Source organism: Protopterus annectens, chromosome 9.part0 (assembly GCF_019279795.1).
Source record: "Protopterus annectens isolate FY-2018-M chromosome 9.part0, PAN1.0, whole genome shotgun sequence".
Lineage (NCBI taxonomy): Eukaryota > Metazoa > Chordata > Ceratodontiformes > Protopteridae > Protopterus > Protopterus annectens.
Window position 1 is genome coordinate 1,275,982,074 of NC_056743.1, and position 27,912 is coordinate 1,276,009,985.

At 44.1% G+C, this 27,912-nt stretch overlaps 1 protein-coding gene across 2 annotated transcripts in view; it reads right to left on the minus strand.

The window, feature by feature from the left end:
- Positions 1-27,912, minus strand: part of SNRNP200 (small nuclear ribonucleoprotein U5 subunit 200) — a 1,344,735-nt gene that overhangs the window by 197,719 nt on the left and 1,119,104 nt on the right. For both annotated transcript variants that reach the window (XM_044084204.1, XM_044084205.1), the window contains one exon: positions 27,507-27,658. In XM_044084204.1, the coding sequence (XP_043940139.1) occupies positions 27,507-27,658 (152 nt within the window). The remainder of the gene's footprint in view (positions 1-27,506; positions 27,659-27,912) is intronic.

Consider the following 27,912-nt stretch of genomic DNA (forward strand, 5'->3'; position numbering starts at 1 on the left):
GATCGCCCATGCAGGAAATCATAATAGGGGCAGTTACCCCCACAAGGAGACCAGCCACTAGTGGAGTCCCCATGGTTCTGTGCTGGGGACCCTCTTGCTTTGTATCTACTTTTTTTGAAGTAAAAGCCAATAACCAAAGGGCTCTGGCTAAGTTTGCAGATGACCGCAAGCTAGGAGCAGTCACTGTATCCCCAAATGTCTTATCCATCCTGTAGGAAGGTTTGTCCCAAGTAAATAACTAGTGCCAAAATCATGGACTGAAACTAAAGGACAAAAATGCATTAATGTATCCATCGGGAAGTCAACTACCCTAGGGAACTACTACACTGATAATATGCCTCTAAGTGTTGACCCAGCTATTTGGGAACTTATATGGACAGTGACTTAACTTTTGACCAACATGTGTCCATTGTTACAAGAAAGTTCTTCTATATTGCACAGCTTATACACAAAGGGATTGTGTCTAGATCTAGGGATGTCATCCAAGTTTACTGAGCCCTCATTAGACCAATCATTGAATATAATACCCCTATGGGATGTATTTGTCCAGGAATATAATAACTGGAATGGCCAGAGAGATACCTTACTAAAAGGATACACAGAACAAACAATAAGTCTTACATAGACCGACTCAAAGCCCTTTCACTACACTCAGTTATCCTATGGACTGCTAAGAGGTGACCTGTGTCTGGCATACTAGGCATTCTCCAACCCAATAGCAAGTCCAATGGCATCAGACATATTTGGTCAAGGGATTCAAATCTTTTTTGCAACATCAACAGAATGGTTTGGAGGGACAGGTATATCTTCCAAAGGATACTGCTTCCCTGGAACACACTCCCCATCCACATTAAACAAAATTTATCACTGTCCATTTTCAAGAGCAACTTGGACCTACGGATGGGAAACAAAATTTGGTGCAGGACTGCCCCTCTACTACTAATTGACAGTGGCAGATCCTAAATGCTTTATTCCATAAATGTGTCCCCATAAATTATCTATGGTATGACTGTTATTCTCATTAGGGGTAATATACAATTATCAATCATTGGATGGGTAAGACCAATCTTCAACCAAATGGGATAAGTTAATTTGAGCACAAAAAGGGAAATTAGCCAAGCTTAAAATGGCCCACAAAGGCAGCTATCCTAGTACTTATCTATGAACCTATATGCAAACAATCATACATGTAATACAGTGTGATTCAATACATCTTATACTGAAATCATCTACCTTTAACAATGCTCATTCTTAAAGCATAAAAGTAAAGCTTAAGAACTATCACAGGATTAGTCTATGTCATTCTTATGTCTGTACAAATTTAAACATGCCCTCTTTAATAACCTGGCACATTCCTCTCTATTGGCACAAATCTCAGTCTCATTTCCTATTACATAAGTAAGCATTCCAATAGGAATTATACTATCACCAAAATCTCACCTTTCCCCTTGTCCAGTCCAAATATTTACATTCCATGTATTCGTCTACATTACTATATACTTTTTAAATTAAGTCACTTGCAAATCTCTCCACTACCCTGCATACTGTAATTTAGTTCAGAGAGTCACATACCCTAGACTATTATAATGTCACCTCATGACACCAGACCTTAAGAAAAACTGTTTCTGTTCAACCTTCCTTTATATCCTCAGTCAGCTAATGGGGAATCCAATGCATGGTCTTTTACCAAATGACAAATTTATGCTGAATTCAATTATCTAGACTTTGCCACTGCTCCAACAGATGTAGAAGTTTTTTTTTGCCAACTTGCTTATTAATCCTTAATTTGACACATAGTCCTATTAAAAGCATCATTAGTACAGTGCAATCAAATAACACATCTTAAGAAGCTTCCTCTCAAATTCCTAAATCTTTTTCTCATACATAACACTAGGAAGTTATTTAACTTCAGAATCTCTTTCTGATCTTTTATCTTTTCTTCTTATGGAACACTGAAGTTAGTGTGAGTGACTGTACCTTCTCCAAAAGACCTGTCACTAGTGGTGTACCCTAAGGTTCAGTCCTTCGGCTACTCTGGCATCTACTTCTTGGAGATGAAAGCTAATGTTAAGGGTATGTCGTCGCTACTGGTGTAACCTAAGGTTCAGTCATTGGGCTACTATGGTATCTACTTCTGGAGGTGAAAGCTAACATTAAAGGTTTGTTGTCACTAGTAATGTAACCTAAGGTTCAGTCTTTGGGTCACTCTGGCATCTACTTCTTGGAGGTGAAAGCTAATGTTAATGGTTTGTTGTCACTTGTGCTGTACCCTAAGGTTAAATCCTTCGGCTACTCTGGCATCTACTTCTTGGAGGTGAAAGCTAACGTTAAGGGTCTGTTGCTGCCCAAGTTTGCAAATGACTACAGACTTGGTGCCACAATAAACACACTCAAGGATACCAAGATCCTCCAACAGGGCCTATTCCAAATGAGTAGCTGGTGCCAAAACCATGGTCTAAAACTAAATGCAAAATGTGCAACCCATATCCTTTGGCAAGCAAGACTCTACCTTGTAACTACCATTAGGACAAAACACCCCTGAAAACTGATACCATAGTTAGGGATCTGGGAACCTCCTTCGACAATAAACTGTCCTTTGATATTGTTGTAAGGAAGTCCTTTTTCACTATACAGCTTATATATAAAGGTATTGTATCCAGATCCACGGATGTAACTGTTGCACTACACACGGCACTCAGGCTGTTCATTGAGTATAATACTCTTTTTGGTATGTACTTACTCAAACATATGTCACAGCTGGACTGACCATAATGCTTTCTCAGTATTAACAACAACAAAAAAAAAAAAAATATATATATATATATATATATATATATATATATATATATATATATATATATATCAAAGGCTTAAATCCTATAAACTATGTGGACTATCTCAATGCTTGTCCCTCTCCTTGGTATCATACAGGTTTATTGAGAGGAGACCTCTGTGTCTTGCATACAGAGCTTCAACAAATCCTACTCTGTCAGACCTATTACACATTTGCGAGTCATAAAATTCTGCTCAAGGGACTCTCTACATCTTATGCAAAATAAGCAGAACAAGTCAGATAGGTTTGTATCACAGAGGTTACTAATTCTATGCAACTGTCTTCTACTTCACATAAAGCAAATTCCTTCTCTTACTCTCTTCAAATGTAATTTGGACAAATAGGTTGGTAACCACATATTCACACTTGGTTTATTACCCTTGTTCCTCATTGGTGGAGGAAGCACGTAAATGTCCCACCATTTGATTGTTCGGGGCATCTACAGGTTGCTTGTTTGCAAGCGACAAGGGCTTCAAACAACCATGGGAATGTAAGGCTAGGTTTCTTAACATCCTTCCTTAATGATCAACAGCCTAGTAAGTACCAATGAATATGATCACCTACAGCTCAAGAGGCTCCAACCCCAAAAAGCAAACTTCGTCTGATCTCAGCCATGTGCAAAAGTAATGGATCAAAACATTTACATTTTATATATTGTGAACTTCACTACCAGAACAATAAAGTCTAGTCATTCAATAGCGTACTACTTTCATTCTAAGTTGTACAGGTGGCTTATCACATTCAAACTGTAGAGTGAACAGCACACTGCCTTATATCACCTTTCCGAAGTATAAAGCAATTAATACTCCATTCCATGATCTTGTTACCACTTATTCAGCTTGAATAATACATATTTTCATTTACCCTTCACTGCCCCCCTGGTAAGGTCATAGTGACATGACAATTTAACGAAAAAGGGAAACTTATTTACTTTATTTGGCCAGGCCTTGCTAATCTTATTTGTTCATCTCAAACAATTTTTCTACTTATACATTCTGACACAGTGGCATTTACCAGTTACCATTATACCCCTAGTTCTTTCTAGCTAGCATACAGTTAATTGCCCTTTTCCAGTGGTATTACCTGTCTACATATCAGCCTTTATTCACATATTCTGGGTTTCACTTCAATGAACTTCAGTCATGTAAATATGTCTACCCTCTTCCACAGTCTTAACTATCAATTATACACAATTTTCAGATAAATTACTAAACATTCCCCCAGTGCTAGCAGTTAAATCTATGGTTAATGGAAGCATCACTCTATAATTAAAACTGTTAGATTTTTAGAAAGCTTTAACATTTCTAGATAATTACTATGGGAATGTCTCACAGTTTACCAAATATTTTAAAGTGAAGAAAAAGTTAAGTACTTACCATAATGTTCCATCTGAGTTGGTTTTTCATTTTTCTTCAGCCTGTGGGTTCGGATATGACATGGGATCCGACTCTGCTGTATACTACAGCTCTAGAACCCAAAAATCTGAGCTCCTCTGCTACCCACAATGCCCTGCTCTCCCCTCATTCCCTCCAATCGAGATTGCTGCTCACAATCTATTTAATGTTTGCAACAAAAGGTTTTAAGTATACGTCCCTGAACAGTAGAGAAAAACAGCACTTCAGAAGCTCAAACAGATAAAGGGATATCCATATCTGTCAGATCTTAAAAATTTGGAAGGGGGATGAAGGAAGGTAAGGCCGAAGAGAAATGAAAAACCAACAACTCAAGATGGAACAATTATGGTAAGTACAGAACTTCTTTATCTGAAGATGTTGCTTTTCGTGTGATCTTCAACCTGTGGGAAACAGTCCCCAGCTACAGAACTCGAGACCCCCTCATGGAAGGATATTCTGGAGCACAGCAGAAACAAAGAAGGCCCTGTTCCTGGAAATAATGTCCAATTTGTAATGAGATGTAAAGGTATGTGAATTAGATCAAGTTGTTGCATCAACAGGCACTCTAGGCAGCGGAAGTGGACAGAGACCTGGTAGAATGAGCCTTGATCAGTACAAGTAAGGATATGGCTTTAATGGAATAACCAAGTGAAATGCAGCTTGTAAGCCAATTAGCCACAGTCACTTTGGAAATTAGTTCACCAAATTAGCTTTCGAGAAGATTACAAAGAGCTGGCCAGACTTCCTGAAATCCAAATAAAGCTCTAATTGCCCATGTACATCTATAGCATATGGAGTTTGCATTCCCCTTTGTTTCATATTTACAATGGTGATGGACAGGTTGACAGACGAGATCAGACAGGAGTTTCCGTGGACTATGATGTTTGCGGATGACATTGTGATCTGTAGTGAGAGTAGGGAACAGGTTGAGACGACCCTGGAGAGGTGGAGATGTGCTCTAATGAGGAGAGGAATAAAGGTCAGCAGGACTAAGAAAGGATACATGTGTGTGAATGGGAGGGAGGGCAGAGGAATGGTGAGGATGCAGGGAGCAGAGTTTGTGAAGGTGGATGAGTTTAAATACTTGGGATCAACAGTTTAGAGTAATAGTGAATGTGGAAGAGAGGTGAAGAAGAGAGTATGGGCAGGGTGGAGAAGTGTGTTAGGAGTGATTTGTGACAGATTGGTACCAGTAAGAGTGAAAGGGAAGGACAAGAGGGTAGTGAGACCAGCTGTTATATGGGTTGGAGACAGTGACATTGACAAAAAGGCAGGAGTCAGAGCTGGAGGTGGCAGAGTTAAAGATGTTAAGATTTGCACTGGTGTGACAAGGATGGATATGATTAGGAATCAGTATATTAGAGGGTCAACTCAGGATGGACGGTTTGGAGACAAAGCCAGAGATGCGAGATTGCATTGGTTTGGACGTGCTGAGGAGGGATGCTAGGTATATTAGGAAAAGGATGCCAAGGATGGAGCTGTCGGGTAACAGAAAAAAAGAAAGGCTTAAGATAAGGTTTATGGATGTGGTGAGAGAGGACAAGCAGGTGGTTGGTGTGACATAGCAAGATGCAGAGGACAAGAAGAAATGGAAACAGATGATCCACTGTGGAGACCCCTAATGGGGACAGCCAAAAGATGATGATGTTTTGAAAATATAGGAAGAAAACTTGGAGATTGATGACCTGATTGATGTTAACCTCAGATGCAAACTTCGGCAGGAAAGAAGTACACAAAGTCTCTCTCTGTCCTTGTGGAAGATCAAATAAGGTGGCAAACAGATGAAGCTTGAGGTTCACACACTCTTTTAGCTGAAGTGATGGCTACTAAGAAAGCAGTTTTCCATGACAAGAACGTCAACTCAACTTTAGCTGCTGGTTCAAAAGGAAGCACAACCAATGCTTGCAAAAACCAAGTAAGGTCCCATGGCAGTGTGGGATCTTTGATAGGTGGGCGAAGAAGAAAAGTGTTGTTTTAAAAAAGGTGCTGCGTAACTTGGATGAGACCAAAGGTGATGAATTTTCCCCAATGTGAAAATCAGGCATGGCTGCCAATTGCACTTTCATGGTAGAAAAACTAGCTCAGTTATGAAAAATAGATGCTATAAAGTCTAAAACAGCAGGAATGGGAACCTTAAAGGGATCCAGCTGATTTTGGTGAGCCCAAATAGAAAAGCTCTTCCACTTGCTTTTATTTATTTTCCTGGTGGAAACTGCGTTGCAACCAAAATTTTTCTAACTGGGGAAGACAGCCTGGGATTTCTAGCCATCAGTGGAACTGAAGCAACCAAGCGGTCAATTTCAGGCCACGTAGATCTGGGTGAGAGCTTCCCAAAGGATGGGACACAGTAGGATCAGAAAGGGATCAAGAGTCCATGGTGGGCAAATCAGGTGAGATCAAAGGAAAGGAAACCAAACTTGTCAAGGCCAAAAGAGAGCAATGAGGATTACTTTGCACTTCAACCTCTGAGCTTCCTGGAGGAAATTGGGAAAGACAGGAAGAGGAGGGGTAAGCATAAAGCAAACTGGGGGGGGGGGCATGGACAAGAGCATCTCTTGGTGACTGTCCCTGAGGAGGGATCAGGACAAAAAAAAAAAATTACTGCATTTGTTGTTGGAAGAAGATGTGAAGAGATCACAGCAAGGTTGACCCTACTTCTCTAAGATCATGTTTGCCACTGAAGGGGTCAGACACCACTCGTGAGGAATCAAAATGGTCCTGCAGAGCCTGTCCACTAGAACGTTAGACTTCCCACTGACTTCCCCGGAATGTGCATTGCCTCTAGAAAGCAACTGGAAGAGATTGCCCACTGTCACAACCTCATGACCCTTCGACATATGGGGTAAAACTTGTTTCCTCCCTGCTTGTTGATGTACCAAATAAATGGCAAATTGTCTGTCTGAATTGCAATGGTTCCTGTGGGAAGAAAGGTTTGAAGGGCTTTCAATGCACCACTGTTATGTCCAGGATGTTTATATGCAAATTGGTCTCTAATGGGGACCAGGCGCCTTGGACTGACTCAGGTAATGCCTCCCCACCTGAGTTAAGAAGTGTCAGTGGTCACAGTGGCCATTGGGTGAAGGACAAAGATGACTACCTTGTTTGAGAACCTGCGACTGAAGCCACCAGAGAAGAGCTTCCTTGCATACTCACGATAGTATGACCTGATGATTTAGAGGATAACAGAAGAGACCACTGAACTGAACTGCTAGTGTTCACTGAAGTATTCTCATATAGAGATCAGCTGTAGGAACAAGAGTTATGGTGGCAGTCATGGAGCCCAACGCTCTTAGAACAAGACATGCTGGAGGTGAAGCGATGTTTAGAATCTGTTTGACATGGAGTCTGAGAGTGGAGATCCTGTCTGGAGGGAGAAGAGGTAAGCAATGTGTTGTGCCCAGACAAGATCCCATGAAATCTACCACCAGGAACAGATGGAGATGCAATTCCTTTAGACTAATGGAGATGCCCAAGGCTAAGGCTAGTTGAAAGAGATAGTCTCTGCCCTGGAGGAGTCAATAACTGGTGGCAGCAGTTAGGAGCCAATCATCCAGATAAGGAAACACACGGAGTCCTTGCAGTCTCAAGTGAGCTGCCACTACTGCCGTGCATTTTGTAAACACCCTGGGGGCTGTGGTGAGACCAAACAGCAGTACTCTGAACTGGTAATGACCATCTCCCAGCCAGAAGTGGAGAAACCTTCTGGAGGCACCTGTTCATTTTGATGTGATAGCACTCATCCTGAAGGTCTACAGAGCACTTCCAGTCGTCCTTCTGCAGGAAAGGCAAAATGGACTGAACTGTGACCATTCAGAACTTTGAGTAGGCAACTGATTTGTTCAGGGCTGTAATATCCAAAATGGGTCTGAGGTCCCCCATTTTCTTGGGCACTAAAAAGAATCTGGAACAGATGCCTGATTCGAGCTGGTCATGGGGGACTGTCTGGATGACTCTTTTTACAAGCAGCTTTGAAATTTCAAATGCCGCAGCATCCCTCTGATTGGGTGGAACATCGGGGACAGTCTTGACTGGTGTGGGATTTTGGAAAAAGGGTATGACATAACCTCTGGATATGATATTTTAACACCCAAAGGTCACTTGTGATTGCTTCACAGGCTGTTTGGTGTAGAGATGAACATCTCCAGACTGCCTCCAGAGATGAGCAGTCTGGCAGTCCTTCAGGATTGCTGATTGGGCCTGTCCGAGAAGGTATCTCAAAGACCATTGGCTCACTGGGCCCCCTCTGCCACGAGGACGCTATCTGATGTTTTTTCCTTTGCCTCTGGAGGGAAAAAAAAGGACCTTGAGATCTATAGATCCAAAACTTTTTACCACCATGCTGGTTCTGGAGGAGGACTGTTGAGGGGTGGCAAAACGGATTCCAACAGCAGACAAGGTCTTTCTGTCCTCCTCACTCTGGGAGAGTCTCTCTCTAACTGTGGGACCAAATAAGCATGATCCGTCGAAAGGGGTGTTGGTGAATGACACCTTGAAGGGTTCTGTGAAATCACAAAGCAGCATCTAGGCATGGCACCTTATAGCAATGCCTAAACCAGCCAACCGTGAGGCACCTTCTGCCACATGTGAGAGTAGCCTCATGGACATATTCACTATAGAAAGAAGGGTGGCTATTCTGAAGGAAAAGGTCTTCTGCTCCTCTGCAGACATGAACCCTGGGGTAGAACTAGAGAGTTCCTTGACCAGGTCTCCCTGTAGTCTGGTCACATGTGCCAAGTAGTTCAGCACTCACAGTGTGAAGCTAGCTGGACAGAGGAACTTTCCTGGACCCCATCTCCTTTTTGTTGGCTGCTACAAACACCATGGCATCGACTGGGACACCCTTAGTCCAATAAAGCCCATCAGATGGGGCACTAAGGATTTTGTCCAGGTGTTTTGGAATGGATTCTACTTTGTTTTTTTCCACACCCTGCGGGAGATCAGATCAATAAGGGGGTCAGCAGAGGGGGACACCCAAGATGAACAGGTAGACGGGCCGACCTGAAGGCTTCCAGGAGCACTAATTCCTCAAGGTTAGGGTTTTAGGCAAACCACCTACCCTTCTGGTGCAGGAATGCCAGGCCAGGATGTCTCCAAAGCAAACATCCTCAGGTGGGGATCTTGGGGACCCTTCCCCTTCATCCAAATTGGTGTCCTCAGTGAGGAATTCCGGGGAGGGAATTCAACTGCCTCCTTTTGCAGGTATGCTTACAATGGACCTCCTTGGTGGGGTGCTACGGGAAGGTATCAGAAGACTCAGGGTGTTCCAAATGGCAAGTCACCTGGAAGTTCTTCTGGACAGGCTGCCCAGTAGATGAGAGAAGGGATGACTCAGGCACAAACTCCCCTGAGGAGGGACCGGGCTCCAAAGAAGGAAGAATCAAAGCTATCCTAGGCATGGAGAGAACCCTCTCCATCACCTCGAATAGAGAGGGTGAAAGGGGATTTGAGGGCACATCGGCCAGAGCCAAAGCGGTCTGAGGACAAGCCCTGTGAGCCCCTGCCACTCCCGGATTCGGGACAGGAGTCAGAGCCAAGCTATCAAGCACTGAGGCTCTGATGGGAAGAGCCAGCTCCAAAAAAGCACAGTTGTGTACACTTACCATAAATGTAGATGTTCAAGTGTATTCACTGTTGCATTCATCACATTTGGGGTTATCTGCCTGCAGTAGCCCTCAGTCGGCCTGATTATCAAAGTCTTGGGTCCTGCGTCAGCTGCTGTCTTATCTTCCATGATGTCAGGTAGTCAGGGGTATAAAACATGCAGCCAACGCCATTTTATCAGTTTTTATTGTCCCAGATGTCAGGTGCCCCCATAATGGGAAGCAATTATAAACAAGGTTACACCTCCAACAAAAAGCAAATACACCAGAAAGCTTTAAGCATAGTAAACAAGAATAGAGGTATAGACAATAGAAGTCAGGGAGCTGGAGGGAGGGTAACCAGGACTGCAACAGTGAATACACTCAAACATCTACATTTATGGTAAGTGTACACAACTGTATTATGTTCTTCGTGTTTCACTGTTGCAGTCATCACATTTGGGTAGATTCCCAAAGCTAAGGATGGGAGGAGGTAATTAGATAGCATTAGGACCAGCTATAAGGCCCTGCAAGACTGCAGTGGCAAAGCCAGCTCTGGATTTAGAGAAAATAGGCAAATGGTAATGCTTGGTGAAGGTATGTACAGAACTCTAGGTAGCAACTGCTAGGATGTCCTTGGTAGGAACACCTCTGAGAAAGACTGTAGAGGTAGATGCAGCCCTGGTTGAATGTGGTCTTATCCCCTGCGGAGTAGGTTTTCCATGGTGTTTATAGCAGAATTGAATGCAATGGCTTATCCATTTAGAAATGGTTTGCTTTGAAATGGCCTTCCCCTCTGCCCCTGCAGCAAATGCAACCAGCAGCTGTTCAGATTTCCTGAGGGGTTTAGCCCTGTCCAAGTAAAATCTAAGTTGTCTGTGCACATCTAAGGAGTGCAGGATTCATTCCCCTTTGTTCTGCGGATTAGAAAAGAAGGTTGGCAAATTAATGGACTGATTAAGGGCCACATTGGATACCACCTTGGGCATGAAAGAGGGATTGGTCCTGAGGGACACCCTGTCCGCATGAAATACAATGAAAGGCTCCACTGCCATGAGGGCCTGTAATTCAGACACCTTTCTTGCTGAAGTGATGGCCAAAAGAAATGCTGTTTTCCAAGAAAGGAATTTCAACTCAGCATTTGCAGCGGGTTCAAAAGGAGGTAGAGTGAGTTTTTTCCAATACAAAGTTAAGGTCCCAGGCTGGTGTAGGGGATCTCCTGGGTGGTCTTAAGTTTTTGGCCCCTCTGAGGAACTGCTTCAGCAGTGGATGAGAAAAGAGGGGTGGTTCTGTGCTGTAATGAGCTGAAATGGCTGAGGCATGAATTTTGATGGAGTAAAAGAAAAGGCCCTTGTGAAGCATCTCAGTTAAATATTGGAGAATCTGAGGTAAATTGGGCGCTGCTGTCCATGCCCTGAGTTTGGTTCCAGGAACAGAATCTTTTCCATTTTTCAGCATAGGATTTTCTAGTACTAGACCTCCTTACCTCCAGAATGACATCCAACACTTGCTTACTGAGGCATGATAAAGAAGAGATCAGGTAATTAGCCAGGCTGCCAGGTTCAGGGTTTGAAGCTGTGGGTGCAGAATCTGGCCCTCCTGCTGTGAGGAACAGCAGGGCAGGTCTCTGAGGCAAATGACAGTAGTGACACACTGCGCAAAAGGGGGTACCCAGTGTTGGCATGGCCAGTCTGGTGCAATCAGTATTTGTCCTTGGTTTGTCCTATTTGATCTTTAGTAGTACATTGGAGAGGCAGAGGGGGAAAGGCATAAACTGATAGGTTTTTTCCAGGTGAAGGACAAGGCATCCCCTTTCCAAGCTTGTTTGTGGGGAGTCCTTGTGCAGAATTTGTCCAATTAGTAGTTCTGGGGGGAGGCAAACAGGTCTATCTCTGGGCTCCCCCATTTATTTCTCAACATGTTGAATATCTTTGGCTCCAGTTTCCACTCATGTGTGTCCATGAGATTTCTGCTTAGGTCGGCTGCCAGTGTGTTTAGCTTTCCTGACAGGAATTGAGCCTGTAGGTGCACTTGGTAGCTCAAGGCTGTGTTCCACAGAGCCATAGCTAGTCTGCAGAGAAGGTATGAGTGGGTTCCCCCCTGCTTGTTTATGTACCACATAACAGTGGTGTTGTCGATCTTTACCAATAATTGTCCTGGAAGAATGTGGTCCTTGAAGGCTGTCAGAGCATACTGTACAGCTAACATTTCTTTTTGACTGATATGCAGGTGCATTTGACTTGGGCTCCATTTGCCCTGAATGCACTGCCCTGCCAAGTGAGCCCCCCCCCCCCCATGCATAGTCTGATGCGTCTGTTAGGGTTTCGGTGGCAGGGGGTAGAGTGAATGGCAGTCCCTTGTTCTGGTGGCAGGCCTCTGCCCACCAAAGGAACTCTATCTGTAGACAAGGTATGATAGGAATCATTGATGCTAGATCCTGAGAATTTTGACACCATAGGCTTTTTAGATACCATTGTAGTTTCCTCATATGCAGTCTTGCATATGGAATTAGTAGAATGCAGGAGGCCATGAACCCCAGGGCTTGCAGATAACTGGGACTTTGTGGCTAGTAGTTTGAAGTAGGCTGTCAAATTAACTTTTTTCTCTGGCGTGAGGTAGGCCATCTGGGAAGTTGTATTTAAGCTTGCTCCCAGGAATACAATTTGTAGGCAGGGTACAAGATGTGATTTCTTTTCATTTATGATGTACCCCAGAGAAGTTAGCAAGATGGTTTAATAGTATGCCCTGGCTTTCTGCCTGAATTAGACAATCGTCCAGGTATGGGTATATTTGAATATTTCTTTGTCTGGGAGCTAGGCACTTTGTGAACACCCTGGGCGCAGTAGATAAGCCAAAGGGCAGTGCAGAGAACTGACAGTGCACGTAGCCTGCTCTGAAGCATACGTATTTTCTGCAAGATTCCCTTATTGGGATGTGCAGGTAGGCTTCCTTTAAATCCAGTATTGCCAACCAGGCATCTTTGCCTAGCATGGGAAGCAGATTATGAAGAGTTAGCATCTTGAATTTTGGGATTACCAAAAATGTGTTTAGGATAGACAGATCCAGGATAGGATGCCAGGAATTCTCTTTTCTGGGTACCAGAAAACGTCTTCAGTAGAAACCTTGTCCCCATTCTTCTTCTGGAACAGGTTGAATAGCTCTGATGCTGAAGAGAGAGAAAGTACAGTTTTGTACCTACCATAAATGTAGATGTTCGAAGATCCACATTGCTGCAGTCCTTACACTTGGGTAGTCCGCTGTCCTCGGTCGGCCCGAATATCAAAGTATTAGGCTGACGTCGGTCAAGGCGCTTAAGACTGACATCAGGACGTCAGGGTACAAATGCGCATGACCGACGTCATATCCTCAGTCTTTTCTTGCCCCAGATGTCAGAAGACCCTAAACAGAAAGGTCAAAACCAAAAGACAGCAAAAAACAACCAACCACCCTTGCACTAATCATATGAACAATATATACAATATACACAATATTTACAACCCAAATCACACAACCGCCTCTAACAGAGGGGAAGGAGGGAGGGTAAATTGGACTGCAGCAATGTGGATCTTCGAACATCTACATTTATGGTAGGTACAAAACTGTACTATGTTCTTCATCTCACATTGCTGCAGTCCTTACACTTGGGTATAATCCCAAAGCAGAGGTAAGGGAGGATGGCAAAACTATAAAGTAGTAGGAGCTGCCAAAATGCCCTGTAAAATAGCAGTGGCAAACCCAGCCCTAGATTTAGAGTAAAGTGGAAGGTGGTAATGCTTAGAGAAAGTATGCACTGAACTCCAAGTAGCTGCCTCCAAAATATCTTTAGTTGCCACCCCTTAAAAAGCTGTAGAAGTGGCAGTAGCTCTAGTGGAATGAGGCCTAATCCCAGCTGGAACCTCCTTACCATGATGGGAATAACAGAAAGCAATACAAAACCCAATCCACTTAGAAATAGTTTGTTTTGACACAGGCTTGCCCTGAGAACCCAAAGCAAAAGAAACAAACAACTGCTGAGACTGCCTGAACCCTTTAGTTCTGCTCAAATAATATCGTAACTGCCTGTGTATATCCAAGGTGTGCAAAATCTTTTCCCCTTTATTTTGGGGTTTGCTTAAAAATAGGGGAAAGGAAAAGTTTGGTTTAAAGCCACACTAGAAACCACCTTAGGCATAAAGGAAGGATTAGTACGTAAAGTTACCCTATCCTTATGGAAAATTAAGAAAGGCTCAACTGCCATAAGGGCCTGTAATTCAGAAACCCTTCTCAGAGGTAATGGCCAACAAAAAGCAGTCTTCCATGATAAATATTTCAACTCGGCAGTAGCTGCAGGCTCAAAAGGTTGTAGAGTGAGTTTCTCCAACACAAAATTGAGATCCCAAGCAGGAGTAGGAGCTCTCTGGGGTCTTATATTCTTTGCCCCTCTAAGGAATTGCTTAAACAAAGGATGAGAAAACAATGGTGGATCACAGTCATAGTGAGCAGAAATTGCTGCAGCATGAATCTTAATAGAAGAGAAGGACAATCCTTTGTCCAGTAACTCAACAAGATATTGAAGAGCCACACTTAAATTAGGCTTAGCAACATCAAATTCCTTTGCTGCACTCCAAAATAAAAATCTCTTCCATTTATCTGCGTATACTTTCCTTGTACTAGGCCTTCTGGCCTCCAAAATAACATTCAAAACTTGCTGGAAGCTGAGACCCTCCAGGGTTTAAAACAGAATATGCCAGGCTGTTAGGTGAAGAGAGTGAAGTTTGACATTGAGTAAATGACTGTTCTCTTGAGACAGCAGGTGTGGAATCGAAGGCAAAGGCCATGGAGGCTCCCAACCAGACTTCTCAGTAATGGGTACCAGTGCTGTCGAGGCCAATCTGGAGCTATTAGAATCATCTTTGGCTTGTCCTGTCTGACCTTTAGGAGTACCTTTGGGAGGAGAGGCAGAGGTGGAAAGGCATACACATGAAGATTGCTCCAATTGAAAGAAAGAGCATCCACTTTCCAAGCTGTGGGATGAAACCTTTTTGTGCAAAACTTTGGCAGCTGGTAGTTTAGTGGAGAAGCGAACAGATCTATGTCTGGAGTTCCCCATGACACTGTCAATTTCTGAAATACATGAGGATCCAATTTCCACTCGTGGGGATCCATAATTCGTCTGCTCAACACATCTGCTAAGGAGTTCTGTGCTCCCGGAAGAAACCTTGCCTGAAGATTGAGCTGTAAACTGAGAGCAGTCTCCCACAAAATCATTGCTTGCCTGCATAGAGGATAAGAATGTGTTCCCCCTTGCTTGTTGATGTACCACATGACAGTTGTGTTGTCTGTTAGAACCAACACCTGCCCTGGAAGAAGTAAATCCTTGAAAGCTATTAATGCAAATTGGACTGCTAACATCTCCTTCAAGTTGATATGTAGATGTTGTAGTCTGGCAGGCCACGTGTCTTGTATCCACTTTCCATTTAGATGAGCTCCCCAAGCTTTGTCTGAGGCATCTGTCGTTAGAATCTGACTCGCGCCTGGCCGGGTCACAGAGAGTCCCTTGTTTAGGTGACATTCCTGAGCCCACCACAAAAATTCCTTTTGAATGCAAGGTATTATCTGAATGACAGTGTCCATATCTTGGCAGTGCTGTGTCCATACATTTTGAGATACCATTGTAGCTTCCTCATATGCAGTTTGGCATTGGGAAGCACCAGAATACAAGATGCCATGAACCCCAAGGCTTGAAGGACTGTCCTTGCAGTCAGCCTGGACTGATGAGACAATTGATGGAAGTAAAGGGAAAGATTCTTTTGTTTGTCCGGGGTCAAAAAGGCCATCTGGGATGCTGTATTCAGTCTCACACCCAGAAAGCACATGTCTTGAGAGGGTACTAGACTGGACTTTATTTCGTTCACAGAATACCCCAGGCATCTTAGCACTGCTATCACATATTGCAAATGATGAAGAAGCTCGTCCCTTCCTTTGGCCAGAATCAGGCAATCGTCCAAATAAGGCTAGATCTGTATTCCTTTTAGCCTGAAGAAAGCTATCACTGGAGCCAGAATCTTTGTGAACACTCTGGGCGCAGTAGATAAGCCAAAGGGCAATGCAGAGAACCGATAATGAGAAGTCCCAGCTCGAAAACGCAGATACTTCCTGCAACTTAGCCTGATAGGAACATGAAGGTAAGCTTCCTTGAGATCCAGAGTCACTATCCAATGATCTTTGCCCAGCAGAGGTAAAAGCTGTTGTAACGTCAACATTTTGAACTTGGGAATGTCCAGATAAGTGTTGAGGATAGATAAATCCAAAATTGGTCTCCACGTGTTCCCCTTCTTTGGTACTAGGAACAGGCGAGAATAAAATCCTAGGCCTACTTCTGGCAGAGGGACCGGCTGTATGGCCCCTATTTGCAGCAGCAGAGAAATTTGTTTGTGAGCCTCTATTCTTTGCTGAGGAGGAACGTCTGGCATGCCTTTGAAAGGAGGCAAGGTATGGAAATAAAACCTGTAACCTTGGTGTATAATATCCAATACCCATCTGTCCTGGGTAATTAAACTCCAATTTTCTTTGAAGAGTGCCAACCTTCCTCCCAAAGGTGCTGCCAGACAAGAAGGCTCTGGCAGCTGAAAAGGTAGGTCATTGGGCCTGTTTACGAAAGGACTGGCCCCTGCCCTCACCCGAAGACTATGCAGGTGAACTCCCTGTTCTAGGTCTGAAAGAGCCCTGAGCTCTACCCCTACCACGTCTAGATCTTCCCCTAGACTGTGAATCATAAGAAGGGTACGTCCACCCCTTAGCAGGCCAATTCCTACTAAACTTCGGAGGCTGAACTTGCAAAAAATCTTTAACAGTCTGCATAGACTTAGCCTTGTCTTCCATTTTCTTTAAAACTGCCTCCACAGGTGAATCAAACAATACATCAGACTGTAAAGGAGCATCTAAAATCCTTGTCTTAACATGGTCAGATAAGTTCTGATCCCTCAGCCAAGCGTGCCTGCGAAGAACTGACCCAGTGGCAGCCACCCTAGACGAGGCCTGTACAGCATCAAATCCACATTGTAAAGAATGCTTACCCACCTGTTCAGAAACATGTACCAAATCTTGTAATTCTTTACACTCAATGCCTTCCGCCAGAGCATCTACCTTAGACTTCAATTGAGAAAGAAGATAGTTTTGATATTTCAACATGTGAAACTGGCAATTCAAAGCCCTCATAGCCAAGGTGGAAGAAGTATAGACTTTCTTTCCCCATCTATCCAAAGCTCTGGCCTCTTTATCTGGAGGAACCGGATTTTTACCACAGAGGCCTTGACACCCTTAGGTCCCTGACTAACTGTTTCTGGGTCCGCCCTAGGACTCTTATACAGATATTTATGAGCTTCAGGCACCCTGTAATACCTGTCCGGTTTAACAGGAGCAGGAGGCAAAGAATCAGGATTAAGTGAAGCCTCTGCAAACACATCTTCCACAACATCCAGAACAGGAGGAATAGCCAAAGGCCTATGTTGGGGTAAAAGCAAAAATTCCCTAAGCCTTTTCCTGGAATCAGAGAAGTCCTGACCTTCCCACTTAAAATGTTCCCTCATAGAATGAAGAGTCTCTGAAAAAGAAAAATCCTCTGGAGGAGAAGCAGAAGGAGTAGAATCATCCACATCAGAATCAGAATAAGGAGAATACTCCTGCAAGTCTTCAGCCGAAGACTCTGAAACATCCGAAACCTGCTCAAAACTCCCCAACTCTGGTTCCACCCTAGGCCTCTTATCAGGAGGGGGCAAAGAACCTCTAATCAAAGTAATTAAATCTTCTGCCATTTTGAGCATGTGCTTCTTGGGCACAGATCCTGAAGAACTAGGAGTGACACCAACAGAAGCTAAACCTGGCCTGCCTCAGGGAGATGCCTTGGAAACAGATGGAGAGGGCCTAACCACCCTAGGAAGGGAGGGGAGTACAGTAACCTGAGAAGCCCCTTCAGCCTGACCTGCCTCCTGAGAGGCCACATCCTGCAATATCAAAGTCTCCCCCTGGGACTCCAGAGAAGCCTCCGGTGGAACCACCGGTTCCACTGATGCCTCCAAAGAACCGGCGTCCGGTACGGACTCTTCTTGCCTGGGTTTAGCTGCTTTGTCCTTGCGCTTCTTGAAGAAGCGGCCGGAGCATCCGGCGGCATATTGTAATTGCACCGCTTCAAGACCAACCTGGCACAATCTAACCTTCGCAATAGTGCGCTTATTAAACCTAGCACAAAAGCGACACCCAACAACGTCGTGCTCAGGCCCCAAACAAGGAATACACAAAGTATGATAATCTCTATGCGGTATCTGCTTCCCACAAGAAATACAGTTATTCAATTTTTCTGACATCCGGTAAACCACTGAGGCAAGAAAAAACTAAAATATTCCCAACGGGTACTTAGCCAACTTTGACTCGGTCTGAAACTCCGAATTCGAAAAATTTCAGAACGCCGAACGGCACTTGCAACGCTGCTTCTGCATCGGACCATGTGGCAAAAAAGACTGAGGATATGACGTCGGTCATGCGCATTTGTACCCTGACGTCCTGATGTCAGTCTTAAGCGCCTTGACCGACGTCAGCCTAATACTTTGATATTCGGGCCGACCGAGGACAGCGGACTACCCAAGTGTAAGGACTGCAGCAATGTGAGATGAAGAACATCTAGCTTTTGAGCTTCTGCCCACTGATGTGGGGGTAGGTCTGGCCAGCCGTTTGGGGTTGGTAAGGAGTGGAAGTGGAATCTGTATCCTTGGGAAACTATATTAAAACCCATTTGTCCTGGGTAATCAGTTCCCAATTTTTTGCATGCAGGGCAATCTTTCCCCCTAAAGGAACAGTCAGTTGAGCAGGGCTTGGAAGGTTTAAAGTTAAGTCATTGAGACAGTTTACCATAGGGGGGAGTCTTACTACTCCCTGCTTTGGAAGTGGGAGTCCCCCACTGTTTAGGTCTGTGAGTACCTTGGGACTGAAACCTGGGTGTTCTGCTGGTTCTGGGTTTGGACTGAGAAGGCCTGGAAGACGCAGGAAAGACCAATTCTTAGAGGGCCCAGTCCCTACGAAACCTGGGAGGTTGTACTTGCAGGAAATCTTTAACAATTTGCATAGATTTAGCTTTTTCCTCCATCCTTTTCAGTACTTCCTCTGCTTTGTTGCCAAAAAGGCAGTCTTGGTTTAAGGGAGCATCCAGCAATTTAGCTTTAACATGATCTGGCAAAGATTGCTCCTTAAGCCAAGCATGCCTTCTAAGTACAAACCCAGTGACAGCAGCCCTGCAAGATGCCTCTAATGAATCAAAACCACATTGCAAAGTATGTTTTCCAACTTCTTCAGCACAATGCATTAAATCCTGTAATTCTTTATTTTCAGCACAGTTAGGAATCAACAATTTTCTGTTTAAGCAATCTAATAATATGCTGCTGATACATTAACATATGAAACTGGCAGTTTAAAGCCCTAATGACTAAAGTAGCAGAAGTGTATACCTTCTTTCCCCATCTATCCAGTGCCCTGGAGTCTCTATCAGAGGGGACAGGATTTTTGGCAGTAGTAGCCTTAATGCCCTTGGGTCCCTGTGAAATGGTCTCAGGATCTGCAGAAGGATTTTTAAGGAGGAACTTGTGAGAGTCAGGTACAGTACAGTTGTGTACCTACCATAAATGTAGATGTTCGAGTGCATTTACTGTTGCAGTCATTACTGTTGGGTTATCCTGCTGGCAGGCTACCCGCAGTCGGCCTGAATTCCAAAGTCTTGGTCTGGCGTCGGTTGCTGCCGCCTCTTCCCTGACGTCAGTGCACCAGGGGTATAAAACATGCAGCCGACGCCATTTTCTTCAGTTTTTCTTGCCCCAGATGTCAGGTGCCCCCAAAAGGGTATGCTAAAACTTATGCCAATAAACATGCAAGCACTAAGGTAAACATTTCCTTCATCTACAAGAAAATACACCACATAGGTTGTATGGAATAGAGAAGTACAGATAAGATCCAGCAAAAGAAAGGGGGATGGTGGGAGGGTAACCTGGACTGCAACAGTGAATACACTCGAACATCTACATTTATGGTAGGTACACAACTGTACTATGTTCATCATGTTTCACTGTTGCAGTCATTACTGTTGGGATGAATCCCAAAGCTGAGGATGGGTGGCTGGGGCTAAATAGGATTAGGAGAGGCTATGCGGCCCTGCAGAACTGCAGTGGCAAAGCCTGCTCTGGATTTAGAGTAGAGAGGTAAGTGGTAGTGCTTTCTAAAAGTGTGCACTGAACTCCAAGTTGCAGCCTCTAAAATGTCCTTGGTTGGTACTCCTCTGAAGAAAGCTGCTGAAGTGGCTGCTGCTCTGGTTGAATGTGGCCTAATGCCCTTAGGCACTGATATGCCATGTTGTGAATAGCAGAAACGAATACAATGGCCTATCCATTTTGAAATAGTCTGTTTTGAGATAGCCTTTCCTTGTGATCCTGCAGCATTATACCACTAAAAGTTGCTCAGTTTTTCTGAAAGCTTTAGTTCTGTCCAAGTAGAAGCGCAACTGTCTGTGTACGTCCAAAGAATGCAGAAGTCTCTCACCCTTGTTCTGTGGGTTTGGATAAAAGGTAGGCAAGTGAATGGTTTGGTTAAGGGCCACACTGGACACCACCTTAGGCATAAATGTCGGGTTTGTCCTCAGAGAAAGCCTGTCTGGATGGAAAATGATAAAAGGTTCCACACCCATGAGTGCCTGTAACTCCAACACTCGTCTTGCGGAGGTTATTGGTAGGAGCAGAGCTGTTTTCCAGGATAAGAATTTTATATCAGCTGTTGAGGCTGGCTCAAAAGGAGGCAGTGTGAGTTTTTCCAAGACATAACTGAGGTCCCATGCAGGTATTGGTGCTCTCGTTGGAGGTCTTATGTTTTTGGCCCCTCTGAGGTACTGCCTTATTAAAGGATGAGAAAAGATTGGTGGTTCTGTATTGCAATGGGCTGAAATGGCAGAGGCATGGATCTTAATTGATGAAAAGGATAGGCCTTTGTCCAGCATCTCAGTTAAGTATTGTAAAATCTGAGGAATATTGGGTACAAACGTGTCAATTCCTTGTGCCTGGTTCCAAGCATAGAATGTCTTCCATTTTTCTGCATAAGATTTTCTGGTACTGGGCCTCCTGGCCTCCAAAATAACATCCATCACAGCTTTAGAGAGAGGAGTGTTCTGAATGGCTACATTATCCGCCATGCTGCCAGATTTAAGGTCCTGAGTTGGCTGTGCAGGATCTGATTGTTTTGTTTGGTCAGTAAGTGAGGAATCTGAGGCAATGTCCAGGCTGGACCTTGAGACAAGTTCTTTAGGATTGGGTACCAGTGCTGGCGTGGCCAGTATGGGGCAATAAGTATCATTTTTGGCTTCTCTTGTCTGACCTTTAGGAGTACCTTGGGGAGGAGAGGCAGTGGAGGAAAGGCATATACTATTATGTTTTTCCAGCTGAAGGATAAGGCATCCACTTTCCATGCTTGCTTGTGATAAGTCCTTGTGCAGAATCTCTGTAGTTGGCAGTTGTGAGGGGAGGCAAATAGATCTATGTCTGGGCATCCCCATTTCCTTGTTATCATGCTGAAGACTTGTGGATCCAGTTTCCACTCATGGGGATCCATGAGGTTTCTGCTTAGTTCATCTGCCAGAGTATTTATCTTTCCTGGCAGGAATTGTGCTTGCAGGTGAACTTGGTAAGTCAATGCTGTGCCCCACAAAGTCATGGCTTGTCTTCAGAGGGGGTAGGAATGTGTGCCTCCCTGCTTATGTACCACATAACTGTAATATTGTCTGTCTTTATCAGTAGTTGTCCTGGATGAAGTAGATCCTTGAAAAGCTGTCAGGGCATTTTGAACTGCTAGCATCTCTTTTTGATTGATATGAAGATGCATCTGGCTTGTGGGCCATGTGCCCTGAATACATTTTCCTGCCATGTGGGCCCCCCCGGAATAATCTGATGCATCCGTTGTTAGTGTCTGCCTGGCTGTGGGTAAAGTGAATGGCTGTCCCTTGTTGTGGTGACAGGCCTGTGCCCACCATCGAAACTCCCGTTGCAGGCAGGGAATGAGGGTAATTAATGTTTCCAGGCTGTGGCAATGTTGAGTCCAAACACTTTTTAGATACCATTGTAGTTTCCTCATATGCAGTCTGGCATATGGAATTAGCAGAATGCAGGATGCCATGAAGCCCAAAGCCTGCAGAATTTTTCTTGCAGATAACAGGGTCTTTGTTGCCAACATTTTGAAGTAAGAAGTCAGTTGCCTTTGTTTGTCTGGCATGAGATAAGCCATCTGGGAAGTTGTATTTAAGCTTGCACTCAGGAATACTATCTCTTGAGAGGGTACTAGTTTTGATTTCTTTTCTTTTACTGTGTACCCTAGGCAAATTAGTAATCTTTTTAAAAACGCCAGATGCTTTAGTAGAATGTCCTTGTTCTCTGCTTGAATAAGGCAGTCGTCCAAGTAAGGATATATCTGAATTCCTCTTTGTCTGCAAAATGCAATTACTGGTGCCAGGCATTTTGTGAAGACCCTGAGCGCAGTAAATAAGCCAAAGGGCACTGCAGAGAATTGGTAGTGCATTGAGCCAGCTATGAATCTGAGGTATCTTCTGCAAGACTGTCTGATTGGGACATGCAGGTATGCCTCTTTTAGGTCCAAAGTTACAAGCCAAGCCTTCTTGCCCAGCATGGGCAGAAGCTGCTGCAGAGTCAACATTTTGAATTTTGGAATGCCCAGAAATGTGTTTAGAATAGACAGGTCCAGTACTGGTCTCCAGGCTTTGTCCTTTCTGGGTACCAGGAAAAGTCTCGAGTAAAATCCTTGTCCCTGCTCTTGCTGTGGTACTCGCTGAATGGCCCTCATGTCCATGAGGGATGAAACTTGCTTTTGTGCCTCTGCCCATTGATTGTGTGGCAGGTCTGGCATACCTTTTGCCCTTGGCAGGGTGTGAAAGTGGAACCTGTAGCCCTGAGACACTATATTCAAGACCCATTTGTCCTGGGTGATAATGTGCCAATTTTGTGAAAAAAGTGCTAGTTTTCCCCCTAAGGGGGCTGCTAAAAGATAAGTGCTTGGTGCTGGCAGAGGAAAGTCATTGGGACTGTTTCCTGTATGGCTGTGATTTGTCTTCTCCGCTTTTGGAGGTAGAAGCACCCCATTGTTTAGGCCTGTATGAGCCTTGGGGCTGGGATCTGCCTCTGGGGTGTCTGTATCTGCCTCTTTGTGGCCTGTCTGACACTGGAAAGGACCAATTCTTTGTAGGCCAGTTCCTGCTAAATCTGGGTGGCTGTACCTGTAAGAAATCCTTAACTGTTTGCATAGATTTTGCTTTGTCCTTCATTTTCTTCAACACCTCTTCTGCTTTAACACCAAACAAAGTATCATGCTGTAATGGAGCATCTAATAATTTTGCTTTAACATGATCAGGCAGATTCTGTTCCTTTAACCAAGCATGCCTCCTAATGACAGAACCCATAACAGCGGCCCTGCAAGAGGCCTTCAGAGAATCAAAACCACATTGCAAAGTATGCTTCCCCACTTGTTTAGTTGCATGCAATAAATCCTGCATTTCCTTGTTTTCTGCACATTCAGAATTAGTTAACATTTTCTGTTTAAGCAGTGACAGTAAGTATTGCTGATATTTAAGCATATAAAATTGACAATTTAAAGCCCTCACAGCCAAGGTAGCAGCAGTGTAAATCTTTTTCCCCCATCTGTCCAGTGCCGTTGAATCACTATCAGAGGGGATAGGGGGTTTTTTGCAGTGGAAGCTTTGACCCCTTTGGGACCCTGAGAAATAGTTTCTGGGTCAGAAGCAGGGTTTTTATAAAGAAATTTATGTGAATCTGGAACCCTGTAGTATCTGTCTGGCTTAACAGGTGCAAGGGGTAAAGAGTCAGGAGACAGGCCGGACTCTGAAAATACATCATCTACAATGTCTAAAACGGGGGATAGTAAGAGGCCTGTGCTGAGGTAGTAAAAGAAAATCTTTGAGCCTTTTCTTAGATTCTGAGTAGTCTTGGCTCTCCCAGTGGAAGTGCTCCCTCATGGTATGCAGGGTTTCCCCAAAAGAATAATCCTCAGGAGGAGAGGCTTAAGGGGTAGATTCTTCAGCATCAGAATCCTCATAGGGAGGAAGAGAGAATTCCTATTCAGAAGAGGAGTCACAGGAAATGGAAACCTGATCTGAAGATTCATACTCTGTCTCTTGTCTAGGCCTCTTATCAGGAGGGGGATGGGAACCCCTGATCAAAGTAATTAGGTCTTCGGCCATTTTGAGCATCTGTTTTTTAGGCATGGAGGCCTGTCCATGGGCTTGCTGCACTTATTTCTTTGTCTTTAGTGGTGCTTTAGTCTTTGCCTTTGAAGCTGTAGTCGGTTTTACATATAACTGTGTAGGCCTGAAAAACCCTCAGAAGCCGATGCCTGCTCAGCGGCTCTGGACCCATCTGAGGGAATATTTTTCAAGTGTCCAATACCCTGAGTTTCCAGCAGCCTAGTCTGCTACACGTGGAAGTCAGGCGCGGCCTGCGGCTCTGAGGTAGCGGGCATCAGGGGCTGCGAAAGCACCTCACTGAGAACCGGCGAACCGGTGACTGGCTTAAAAGAAGCCTCATCAGTTTTGGACCTCGGATGCCTGTCCTTTTCCTTGCGTTTCTTGTGAATTGTGGTAGTCGGATGGTTATCAGACGACATTGTGTAATTAAATCTTCGGCCAAAGTAATGAAATGCAAAATCGTACTGACGCTTAATAGTGCATTGGTTAAATCTAGCACAAAACCTGCAATTAGCAATGTCGTGATCAGGGCCTAGGCAAGGAATACAAAAAGAATGGAAGTCCTTATGAGGTATTTGCTTCCCACAAGAAATACAATTATTAACTTTTTCTGACGTCAGTCTGGAGCAAGAAAAAAGTTTCCCCAACGGGGTACTTAGCTTTAAATGAAGACTTCGGATCTGAAATTCGAACATGAAAATCTCAGGAGTCTGCCGACCAGCACTTGCAAACTGCTTCTGCTTCGGGCACCGTGCGGCAAGAAAGACTGAAGAAAATGGCGTCGGCTGCATCTTTTATACCCCTGCAACCGACGCCGGACCAAGACTTTGGAATTCAGGCCGACTGCGGGTAGCCTGCCAGCAGGATAACCCAACAGTAATGACTGCAACAGTGAAACACGATGAACATCCTCTAATACCAATCAGGTTTTCTGGGAGCAGGAGGTAAAGAGTCAGGGGCCAGGCTAGATTCCGAGAAGGCATCATCTACAATGTCCAGTACAGGAGGGATAGCTAAAGGCCTGTGTTGAGGCAGGAGTAAGAATTCCCTAAGCCTCTTTTTGGAGTCAGAGTAATCCTGGCTTTCCCAGCTGAAATGCTCCCTAAGAGTATGCAAGGTTTCACCAAAAGAGAAATCCTCTGGAGGGGAAGCAGAGGGAATGGAGTCCTCTGCATCAGAATCCTCATAGGTGGATAAGGGCAAATCCTGGTCATCAGAGAAAACAGAAATATCAGACTACTGATCAGAGAATCAGAAGGAAAATCAGTCCTAGGTGTCTTACAGGGGGAAGGGTGGCTTCCCCATATTAGTGTAATAAGGTCCTCAGCCATTCTTATCATTTGTTTTTTAGGCATAGGAGCCTGACCATGAGGTCTGGGCATCATTTTTTTAGGCACAGATCGAGTTTTAGGCCTTGAAGAAGAAGATGGCTTCTGTTTAATATGCAAGTCAGTAGGCCTGAATACACCCTCAGAAGCCAGTACCTGCACAGCGGCTCCGGACCCATCCAAGGTAGAGACATCCGCAGGTTCCACAGTTGAAGCATCTTGTGGCATATTGGACTCCAAATGGGTCTCAGTAGAGGCCTGCAAATCTGAAGTAGCGGGTATCAGGGGCTGCAAAAGCACCTCATTGTGTACCAGCGAACTGGCGACTAGCTTAGGAGAAGCGTCGTCGGCAGCTTTGGACCTATGCGTTCTGTCTCTGTCTTTAGCTTTGCGTTTTTTCGGAATGTCGGTAGTCAGGTGGCTTATCGAAGCCATATCTGGGTAATTGAACCAAGTACCAAAATATTTAGAAGCGTAAATATACAAATGACGAATAGTTTGTTGTTTAAATAAGGCACAAAACCGACAGTGAGGTACGTCGTGGTCAGGACCTAGGCAAGGAATATAGTACGAATGAAAATCTTTATGAGGCATTTGTTTTCCACAAGAAATACATTTATTGACGTTTACTGACATCGGTTTAGAGCAAGAAAAAGTTTCCCCATCGGGGTACTTAGCTTAGTTGAAGACTTCGGTTCTGAAACCCGAAAATGAAAATTTCAGGAGTTGGCCGACCGGCACTTGCGAACTGCTTCTGCTTCTGGCACCGCACGGCAAGAAAGACTGCTAAAATGGCGTAGGCTGCATACTTTATACCCCTGTCTATCTGACGACATGGAAGATGAGACAGCAACCGACGAAGGACCCAAGACTTTGATATTCAGGCCGACTAAAGGCTACTGCCAGCAGATTACCCCAAATGTGATGACTGCAACAGTGAAACACAAAGAACATCTTCGTCGCTGACATCAAATCCTTGGATCAGACACCCATGCTACGGCTCCAATAGTCACCCTGCTCTGAGACGGTCAGGGATGTTATCATTCAGGCCAACCATCAGAGTTGAGATAACAGTACCTGTAGGCTCCAATATCTCAACTCCGGGGATCCTCGAACCAGACAACTCTGAAGCTGTGGGTCAGATCACAGAAGGAGAGAAGTGAACAAACGAAGGCTGATGGTTCACGAATCCAACAGGGGACGAGGCAGAAAACCCCCCAGATGAATATGCCTCTTTGGAAACCTCATCGGCATCCTGTTAATCTCAGTTCACATCACTCTACAAAACAGAAAGTTTCATCTGCCTTCTCATTATCCACATCAAAAACAAATTTCAAATGTTAGCTTCACTGCCCAATGACATTTATACATTTTGTGACAGCCATTTCCTTAGTGTATTATCAAGTGGTCATTATTTAGCCACAATCCACCACCCACTGGACATACAACTCTACTTTTGTATCTTGGCAGCTCTGTCCAACCCATCTTCCACATCAACAGGAGTCAGCCATCTTAGTGGAGATGAACTTTTCCACTTCCTCATAACAACTGATTAAACATGACCACTTTAAGTTTAGCAAGTGCCAGCTTTGCACTTGTGAATACTGGCATGCTCTCTGAAAAAAATATCTTCAAAACTACTGGTCAGGTCAATTTATTTTATTTGTATTCTTCTGCACTCCTTGAGTTCAATAAAATGCAATTTCTACAGTAAGGTAACTTCCATGAAATCATGAAATCATGGTCTATTAAGACCACTTGAATTTCAACTTTCTCTCTCTTTCTCCAGGCTTCCACAACTGCCAGAGTACTCTCAGACCATACAAAAATTACTTGTAGTTTACCATACATCCACTCAACCAATGTTAAACCCAACCGATATGCTCCATCAATGCCTATTGACTTTTCTGTGAACCCCATCCAAACTACCATCTTTGTTTTGACAAAGCCCTAGCAGCATTGCCTCTTCCTTGCCCTCAAGCAGTCCACTCAACTTTGCATTTTGTTCTCCAGGGTTTACCTTCTAAAGCTACCAAAGGCTGACCAATGTATATAAATTAGATCTCAAGCAAGGGTTAAAACATCATGACAACCACATACCTGAGCTGAACAGCTGCTCCACAATGTTGCGTTCTGTAAGGTTCAACCCTTCATGTAGGTAACCCACTCCATTAGACAGCGTCTCCTTCAAGGTATTATCACTCAGTTTTTCCACATATGGAGCAATGTCCTTTTCTGTACAGTGTAAAAATCTTCAAGAGAACAAAAGGGAAAAAAGAAAGAAAACAAATGAACTTAGTGGGGAGAAAGCCAATGTCATATTTAAATGTTAAGTTTAAGCACTAAAGACAAAGCAAACTGGAGACTAACTCAAGACTGATGACAATGGAAGTTAAACAAGTAAAAAGTACAGCTGTATGTTTTATGTTACTAAGCAGACGTTTGCAACATGAAAAGAATACTAACCAGATTTGTGTGTGTGTGTGTGTGTGTGTGTGTGTGTGTG